Source organism: Vicia villosa, unplaced genomic scaffold (assembly GCF_029867415.1).
Source record: "Vicia villosa cultivar HV-30 ecotype Madison, WI unplaced genomic scaffold, Vvil1.0 ctg.000004F_1_1_1, whole genome shotgun sequence".
Classification (NCBI taxonomy): domain Eukaryota; kingdom Viridiplantae; phylum Streptophyta; class Magnoliopsida; order Fabales; family Fabaceae; genus Vicia; species Vicia villosa.
This window is the reverse complement of record NW_026704934.1, coordinates 1,059,127-1,068,960: the sequence shown is the minus strand read 5'-3', so window position 1 is coordinate 1,068,960 and position 9,834 is coordinate 1,059,127. Positions and strand designations below refer to the sequence as shown.

General features: G+C 35.2%; 1 protein-coding gene and 1 long non-coding RNA gene across 11 annotated transcripts in view; one reads left to right on the top strand and one right to left on the bottom strand.

Annotated features, from left to right (window-relative positions):
• Positions 1 to 253: 253 nt before the first annotated feature.
• Positions 254 to 9,834, top strand: part of LOC131621425 (uncharacterized) — a 46,915-nt gene continuing 37,334 nt past the window's right edge. For all 9 annotated transcript variants that reach the window (XR_009289572.1, XR_009289571.1, XR_009289568.1 and 6 more), the window contains exon 1: positions 254 to 603. Coding sequence is in view for 1 of the 9 variants with exons in the window: in XM_058892470.1 (XP_058748453.1) it covers positions 449 to 603 (155 nt within the window). In the remaining 8 variants the exon portion in view is untranslated. The remainder of the gene's footprint in view (positions 604 to 9,834) is intronic.
• On the bottom strand, positions 1,144 to 2,880 carry LOC131621427 (uncharacterized). 2 transcript variants are annotated; one of them, XR_009289574.1, is made up of 3 exons: positions 2,403 to 2,878; positions 1,902 to 2,068; positions 1,144 to 1,558 (listed from the first exon to the last, which is right to left on the bottom strand). It is a non-coding gene; the product is annotated as an uncharacterized LOC131621427 (long non-coding RNA). The 2 variants fall into 2 exon arrangements; XR_009289573.1 differs by having other exon boundaries at positions 1,902 to 2,880.

The following is a 9,834-nucleotide window of genomic DNA, read 5'->3' as shown; positions in this document are numbered from 1 at the left end:
CTTTTATTTTTATAATGTTTGTTTCTAACCTCTTTTTATTTATTTATTTATTCAGAAAAAAATCACAAAAATATAGTTCTTTATGTTTTCATTTTTAAATTTATATTAGTATTAGTTTTAATTTATAGTTTTATTTATTTGTAGATTTATTAGATTTATAGTTTTATTAGATTTAAAATAGTGAAAATATAATAGATCCAAGCCCGTTCCTTACCCTAATTTTTATTATAAATACACAACTAACAACCCTATTTTGAGGGGGGAGACAATTCTCTGATCCTTATTTTACACACTATTCACGTACATAGTCACCCTTAACATTCAAGAGAAACCCTTAATTTTCATGAGAAAACCCCTTAATTTTTACATGCTATCACATAAATCACCACAGCATGTTACTTCGCTAATCTGAACCGTGCCTAAGACCCAAATCGCACCCTCAGTTTCTATGCGCACCAACCACCACACTGCTCTCCGACGCAGATCCACGAAGTACCTTTTCCGGCGAAATCGATCTCGCAACACACAACCGAGCCAACCTTCGAGGCAGCCTCCCTTTGACGTTTTAGATCCTCAGTCCACCACCATGGAATCCTTGATATGGTGAGTTTGTATGTTTCTCATTTTCCGTCGGTTAGCTATTGTGTTTGTTATTATGTTGACTTTGATCTGGGCTTGATTTTTGAGAAATTTATAATGGTTAATTTGAGAGAAAGAAGGTGATAAAAGGAAGAAGATAACTTTACGGATTGTTTTTTCTTCTTTTTGCGTTATAAGTAGGCTTATTTAGTCCTGAAGTCCCATAACTTAATTTCAGGTTTCATTTTGGTCCCTTATATAATAAACGTTACAACTAAGTCCCTTAACAAAACTTCCGTTACCCAAATTGATCCATTCTGTTAATTTAAATGTGAAAGCGTTAAATTGGATGATCTGGCATGACAACAAGGCTTATTTGTGACTCAGCATATGTATTAAAAAATTAATTTTTTTAAACTACGAAAACTTTGTTTTGGGAGGTTAAAAACCCCCGCAAATTATTAATAATATGTAAAAAAAAAATACAGCAACTTTTCTCGGATAAGCTTTTCTAAAAAAAATAAGAGGTCACTTTACTACTAAAATTTTTGTAAATCCTGGACATAAACACCACAATTGAGCCATTAATATAAGCTACAAAAACTTTATAATCATATCACACTATAAAACACTAATACCATGAATAAGAAACAAGAATTCACTACATATATCATTACACTATAAATCCTTCTAATATTCAATACACATTATATGGTGTCCACTAATCATTGTATTTTCCCTTTCTCTTGTCATCTTTATCCCAAAATACCTGCCAAAATAGAACAATCACAATGAACCACAATGACTTCAATTCAGTAGCTTCTACCATGTATATTAATTCCTTTTCCCTTAGTGACACATTCACTCTATATTCATTCCTTCAAAAGAACAGAACCAACACTTTTTTCTCTTCCTTTCTTCTTCTTCTTCCTTTCGTTGTTATAAACAGATTGAACAAAAATGCAAGTAGAAATCAAATCTGTCATAAAAAACATATACTTGAAAATTGAGTTTTCCTCTTCAACCACATGAGAATCAGCATACAACAAGAGAAAAGAAGTCACAAATACTTTTCAACCCCCAAAGAAAATATTCATCAATGCACTATACATTAAGATCATATTCTCATGTTATTAAACATTTCACTAAACAATAATGAATTCAACAAAAACATACACTTAAATCAGAATCACACTCTACACAGTAGTGCTAGTATTGCCTCTATTTGACATTACTACTAGACAGGTTAGCTATGATAGCAATATACTTACACTAATGACTCTGAATGTAAGTATGACATGCATAATTGATGATGAAATCACCTGTTACTTGTTAGTGGTGACTGTAGAACTTTAGCACTTGCCGGTACATTAGCAATGAAGAAAGGGCCTGCAACAGTGGTTGTTATAACTGAAACAAGATCGATACCGTTCTCTTTTGCGAATTTAAATGCCACTTATTCTGTGAGAAGCTTTGAAAGTGCATAAACCTGTCACCACAAAACAAAACTCAAGGATTTCAACTTTCCATTGATGTCTTTAGCAGTAATAGTACTTATAGAAGATGTGAAAACAATCCTTTTCACACTGTATTGGATTTCAAACATGACTTCAGAAAAATATATAAACACCGTTTCTACAACCAACACAAAAAAGTGTCAGAAAACTAAAACAAATAATTATGCTCAATCATAAGTGGTTATAACATACTAATTACTTCTTCAATCATAATTTGAGAAAAAGAGGAATTAGGGTTTTAACACAACATGATTCTTTTCAACAATAGAGCACAAAATCAGAATTTTAAGAACATATGACACTCACTCTAGGAAGGGATGAAACTCGCAGCTACCTAAACAAATCCGGTGTGGTGGTCACTGGCAGAGTTGGAAGAATACGAAGAAATGGAACTCGAATCTGTCCCGGTTTGGTTTCTCGAAGATCTTACGCACAAAGAGACTCCAAGATGGTCCATTTTCTTCGTTTGAAATTGCAAGGCCGGACATGACGATAGGGTGGCCTACGGTGATGTTCTCCGAAATAGAAATTCAATCGATTCATTAGGAAGGCCATGGGATAAATAAGGAGTTTGAATATTGCTTTGGGTTTTCATTGAAAGATATGGTGGTCGGAGATAGGACAGAGAAAAGGGCGATAGAGTGCTAGGGTTTGAGGGCAAGAAGAGAAAACTCGTTTAAGAGAATGTCTACATTTTGGTGAATGAGTTTTTTTTATGGTTTTTAAAATAAGAAATAATATAATTCCATGTCATCAAATCAATGCCAACTGGAGTGCCACACACACATAAGTTAACGGAATTTGACAAAATTTAACAGAGAGGACCAGAATGACTAACGGAATGATATTTAAGGGAGTTAGAAGGAACGTTTATTAGATAAGGGACTAAAGTGAAACCTAAAATTAAACTAAGGGACTAAAGGATGTATTAAGCCTTATAAGTATTACTATTGTTTTTTTAAGATTTGCCATCTAACGATATTATGTGTGAGAGAGGAAGTGGTGTCATTGTTGTGTTGTATCGTTACTGGTATTGATAGCTATGTTTTTCTATTTTAATTACTACTACATGCCATGTGTCACCGAATGATTGGGTTTCTCTTTTTAATTTGGAAGAAACGTGAGATATGGAGAAAAATTAGAAGAGCATCCTTGGTTTGTTTTAGTTTCTTAAGTTGTTTTATCATTTTGTTGTTTTATTTTTAACGGAACATGTGTCATGATATCGGTGGTGAGATTTTATTGGATTTATCTCTTCATTGGTTCCATTTGATTTATTTAATTAGTTAGTTTAACAAAAAAAAGATTTTATTTGGTTTATGGACAATTTAATCTAATTTAATTTAGGTTAGAGTCAATTTATTAATCGTTTTAATCAAACTAATTGGTTGCGATGGTTAATAATAAAATAATTCAATTCCCAGAACAATTCAAATAATCTATTAAAACACATCAATTTGCTAATGGTGATAATCGAATCTATCGATTAGAATAATTAGCAATTCCTATTAATCTGTTAACTGTGGTGATCAAACCTATTGATCGTCGCAATTGATCGCGACTTTGCGTGTCTATTAGTCGGGATAACTGCAAGTGCACAGTCGTGTCGTGTAGTTTTAAAAGATATCAAATCCACAGGGACTATAAATCGACCTACCGTTATCTAAAGCTTACTATGTAAAGCTAAGGCTAATGATATTTGGGTTTTTTTATAAATTGGGAAACTAAAATCCTAAATCTAGATAAAATATAATAACAAACGGATATCAGTATGTATTTCATCTAACTTAGGTGATCCGAAGGTCCATTGGCTATGGTGTTAATTCAATTAAAGATCTTTATTAATTCTATTGATTAAAAGTCCTCCTCTCAAACTCTCGCTCTATTGATTCAGACTACGATCCTAACTCTTAATGTACGCTTTCGCCATCCCACCAGATTTAGAAACGCTTTTTGAAAACAACGTAATTAATAAAATGCTTATTTTATGAAGTCGTTATCTACTTAAATCTCCTAATCTCAAACTCTCGCTCTGTTGACTCGGAACATGCTAATATCCCTAACGTACGCTTTCGCCATCCCGCGCGGGTGTAAAAACACTTTTTGAAAATAAATAAGTTCTAATTAGTTTTAATACGCTTTCGCCATCCTTAAAACTAATGTCCTATGTCTACTATCCAGTTAAAGATCTCAAACTTTCGCTCTATTGATTTTAACCTTTGACCGTCTTAAGACCTCAAACTTTCGCTCTATTGGTTTTAAGACTTACTAATTAAATTAGACATACAAACCAAAAACAAGTGATATTTAATAAAACATAATTAAGCCAATTTATTTCGGATCCCTTTGGTTAGAATACTTTACATACCGACATCTAAATAAATTAGCCAGACATACTTAAAGAAACAAACATGAAATTATAATTATTAAACATGGAATTATAATTATTAAACATGAAATTATAATTACTAACCATATTATAATAATAATGATAAAACAATATTATAAGAACGTAAAACTAAAGTAATTGCAAATAAATAAACCTGGAAGTAAAGCAGACGAAATAAACTTGAATTAAATTGCGAACAAAACAAATCTTGAAACTTGAATGAAGCTTTGAAATAATGTCGGCAAGATTGTGATCCAAGAGTACATAAATTGTAGGCCTAAAACTAATGGTGTGGTAGTTCCTCAATGTGAGAAACTACCACTTTTACAAAGTGATAATATATGCCTAAAACTATGAACAGCACTTCCGCGCCTAAAACTTGGATGCCTTCAAATGAATGCTAAGACCCTTTATATAGTGAATGGCAATGGAAGTTACATTCAGCATCACGTGAGAAGTAGTGGAGATAGTGGAGTGGGAAGTTGAGAAAATATAGGAAGACTTGGTTGGTGGAGTATAGAACGGAGACGTGGGCCTTCAAATTTAAACTATCTTTGAACGAGTCTTGAGACGTGGGTCTCAAAGTGGCTGGATTGTTGGAGACGGACGTCTCCTTCATGTGATGTGGCCTATGAACGTGGGTGAGCTTGGGAGACGGGCGTCTCCTTTGATGACGTGGCCCTAGAACTTTGGAGACGGGCGTCTCCATGCAATTGGGCCCTTAGACGGGCGTCTCAGCTTCTTCATAGTGGGAGCTTCAGCTCCTTCGTGGGCTGGGCTTCCACACTTGATCCATCGTATTTTCACCCTTCACATTTGATTCATTCCATTTGCACCTCCACTTCACTACAGTACCTCTTTTCCATATTTTAGGCACAAATAGTAGTGATTTTAGCTCAATTTCTTTCCTTTTCACAAATAGTCTCAATATGAGCGTAAAACCTGAAACAATAGAAATACCAGCATAAAACCAACATAAAATAACATAATTAAGATAAAATAAGGAAATAATTGATATAAATCGAGCCAAATAAACGATACATTTTCGTGTTATCAAATATCCCCACACTTAAACCATTGCTTGTCCTCAAGCAATCAACCACACGGTAAAAGAAATAATTAAGCTCGATTCGAAACAAGGGCATGACACGACTCCTAATCATATTTGTGTTAGGCAAATGTTACATCGATAGGTAATAGATATCAACACTAAGGATATCGTAACGACACAATGTTCAAAAACTCCCTCCTTATACAAACCAATTCGAATTATGCCATTATAACTTAACCTATATCTCTCGTTTTTCATTTCACTCTTTTCATTCAAGCGCAATCACATTAAGCCCGTTATCTGTACACGCACATAGTAGGGAAATCGGTTAGCGACTATGATCCTTTTCTTTTCTTTAGCACGGGGTTCTGGTTTTTTTAAATGGCGAAGCCCCATCTTTCCCAACTGCGGTTGTGGGGGATCGGACCGTAGTCCACCCTACCAAGCCCAGTACCAGTGACCTCTAGGCCAACCAACAGTGGGTTCTAATTATTAAATCCTTATTGGCTTAACAACCGTTGGGCTAAATGACCGGGTGAGGGTCACCTAACTTAGAAGGCTATTCTTTAATTAAATCATTTAAAAACAGGATCATTCACTTATATTCATCGACTCCCTACGTAGTTTGTGCTTAAGATGGTGCCGACTGCTAATATAAACTACTTAAGAGCTACTTTAAAAACTTGAGCCTAAGGTCTCGACATAATGGGCATCCAGATTGATATCACATAAAGAGGGGGTTTAGGGTGTCAGGACGGTATCGATGTTGTTGAAACATCTCCAAGTTTTTCTAACAATGCCTAAAGTGTGACAACCTCTATACTTTCAGAGTGTGTATGCCATGCGTCAAAATTCAAATTTTTGGTTGGAGGTTAAAATTTTTAAATTTCAGGGGAAATTCAATAGCAACTGAAAATCACATATAAAGACTCGACAACACAACTAGAAGACAATAAATAAAGTAAAAAATGAAAGCGGTAAAGCTTCTCCCCCACACTTAAACCAAACATTGTCCTCAATGTTTTGATAAAAGGTGAAAAAGGAAAAACAGAACCTGTATGGATGCTACCGGCGGGCTATCACGACCAAATCCACTCCGCGTCCAGAGGAAATACCTTCTCCTATCATACTCATCAATTTGTGTCACCACCAGCAGCAACACTCGTAGGAATGTGCATGGAGACCCTCTCATCTTTGAGATGATCATCTATAGGTTTTTCGCCTAGATATGATCGAGACGTGACAGGCGATCCATATCTTTATTATCTGCAAGTTCAAACAATAAAAGGAAAACATTAAACTGAAAACTCGTGGGTTGCCTCCCACATAACGCTTTGTTTAACGTCGATAGCTCGACGGCTTAAGAGTGCAAGCACTCAAGGTGGTTCTCTCGAGAATGACTCCTCGATTGAAATTTTAGCAAACCTCGTTTTCCATGGCCACTTATCAAGCCATCTCACATATCCCTCACCTTTTCTTTTCTTTCTTCTGTGGGGTGGTTCATTCTTTTGAAATCGTGGTGGCGGTTCTGGATCTATCCTAAGTATCAGTTTTTCGAGTTCAGGCTCAGTGATATTATCCACCACCTCAAAGGTTAACCTTACCCTCTTATCACTAATGATATCCTTAGTTTCATGGTCGTCTAAATTTCTCTTTTTATGCAAGACTTCAAATAAGGGTGCATTAGTGTTGATATTTTCCAATACCTTCACATACATTATGGATTTGGAGTCTACCTTAGCTTCCACAAAACTTTGCGGGAAAGAAATCGGTGGGGTATAGGGAAGAGGAATAACAATAGGTGTTTCCCTCTCTACCTCTTCTACAACCTCCCTTTCAAATGGTGTTGGTGGATTTTTCTCAATCTCCACTCTTTTCTCACTAGAAATCTCTTCAACCACATTATCACTCTCCTCAATCTCATAATCACTCTCCTCAATCTTATTATCACTCTCCTCAGGAATTTCAATTTGTTCTTCACTAATGGTTATGTCAATATACTCCTCAAGTAAGTCTCCTAGTGTCTTTTGTTCAAGTTGAGCGATTTGAGTCTCTAATGCCATGTTGTGAGTCACGAGGGACTCAACCATAGTGGTCAGTTGCCTAAGGGTTTCATTGTTTTGAAGATTTTGTTTGATAAACTCTTGGTTTTGGACGGTTTGTGTCTCTACAAAGTGATCCATCATGGCTTCTAATCTAGAGTGAGTTAGCATCTCGTCGGAATCCTCCATTGATGTTTCGAAGTTAAAATTATGGGATTCTTGAGGTTCTTCAAAGGGAGCTAGCGTTGCATTTTTCGTTTCCTCAAAGTGCTCCGTCATCATAGATTCTAGCCTAGAGAGAGTTTGTGCTTCAATGAATTCCTCCATTAAGATCTCGAGGTTGGATTTATGATAATCTTGCGACTCCTCGAAATGTTGGGCGTGGTGATCGTAGAGGAAATTCGGTTGATGATAAGTTTGCGTTGTATTGAAATCCTCTATTGATGCTTCAAGGTTAGAGTTATAGGATTCTTGTGGTTCCTCGAAGTAGGTTAGCGTCGCATTTTGTGTTTCCACAAAGTTCCTTGTCATCATAGATGTTTCATTAAAATTTTCCATTATCATTTCGAGGTCGGATTTATGGGGTTCTGGAGACTCCTCAAAATATTGATTATGGTGATCGTAGAGGAAATTCGGTTGAGGATGGGTATGGTTGGGATTATAAAATTCTTGTGGTTCCTCAAAATGTTGGGATTGGTGATTGTAGAGGGAATTCGGTTGAGGATAAGCTAGTTTCGAATTGTAATCCCCAATTAATGTTTCGAGGTTTGGATTGTAGGTTTCTTGTGGTTCCTCGAAATGTTGAGATTGGGAGTTGCAGAGGTAATTTGGGTGAGAATGAATTGGTGGCGCAGCATTGAAATTCTCCAATAGTATTTCGAGATCGGATTTATAGGATCCAGGTGATTCCTCGAAATACTGGGAGTGGGGGTTATAGAAAAAGTTTGGGTGATACATAGTAGTAAATGAAAAGAAAGAAAAAAAATGCCTTAGTCTCTACGGTGTAACTAAAAGAGTTACGATATCGACTTGAATAGTCCCCGGCAACGGCGCCAAAAACTTGATCGCGACTTTGCGTGTCTATTAGTCGGGATAACTGCAAGTGCACAGTCGTGTCGTGTAGTTTTAAAAGATATCGAATCCACAGGGACTATAAATCGACCTACCGTTATCTAAAGTTACTATGTAAAGCTAAGGCTAATGATATTTGAGTTTTTTTATAAATTGGGAAACTAAAATCCTAAATCTAGATAAAATATAATAACAAACGGATATCAGTATGTATTTCATCTAACTTAGGTGATCCGAAGGTCCATTGGCTATGGTGTTAATTCAATTAAAGATCTTTATTAATTCTATTGATTAAAAGTCCTCCTCTCAAACTCTCGCTCTATTGATTCAGACTACGATCCTAACTCTTAATGTACGCTTTCGCCATCCCACCAGATTTAGAAACGCTTTTTGAAAACAACGTAATTAATAAAATGCTTATTTTATGAAGTCGTTATCTACTTAAATCTCCTAATCTCAAACTCTCGCTCTGTTGACTCGGAACATGCTAATATCCCTAACGTACGCTTTCGCCATCCCGCGCGGGTGTAAAAACACTTTTTGAAAATAAATAAGTTCTAATTATTTTAATACGCTTTCGCCATCCTTAAAACTAATGTCCTATGTCTACTATCCAGTTAAAGATCTCAAACTTTCGCTCTATTGATTTTAACCTTTGACCGTCTTAAGACCTCAAACTTTCGCTCTATTGGTTTTAAGACTTACTAATTAAATTAGACATACAAACCAAAAACAAGTGATATTTAATAAAACATAATTAAGCCAATTTATTTCGGATCCCTTTGGTTAGAATACTTTACATACCGACATCTAAATAAATTAGCCAGACATACTTAAAGAAACAAACATGAAATTATAATTATTAAACATGGAATTATAATTATTAAACATGAAATTATAATTACTAACCATATTATAATAATAATGATAAAACAATATTATAAGAACGTAAAACTAAAATAATTGCAAATAAATAAACCTGGAAGTAAAGCAGACGAAATAAACTTGAATTAAATTGCGAACAAAACAAATCTTGAAACTTGAATGAAGCTTTGAAATAATGTCGGCAAGATTGTGATCCAAGAGTACATAAATTGTAGGCCGAAAACTAATGGTGTGGTAGTTCCTCAATGTGAGAAACTACCACTTTTACAAAGTGATAATATATGCCTAAAACTATGATCA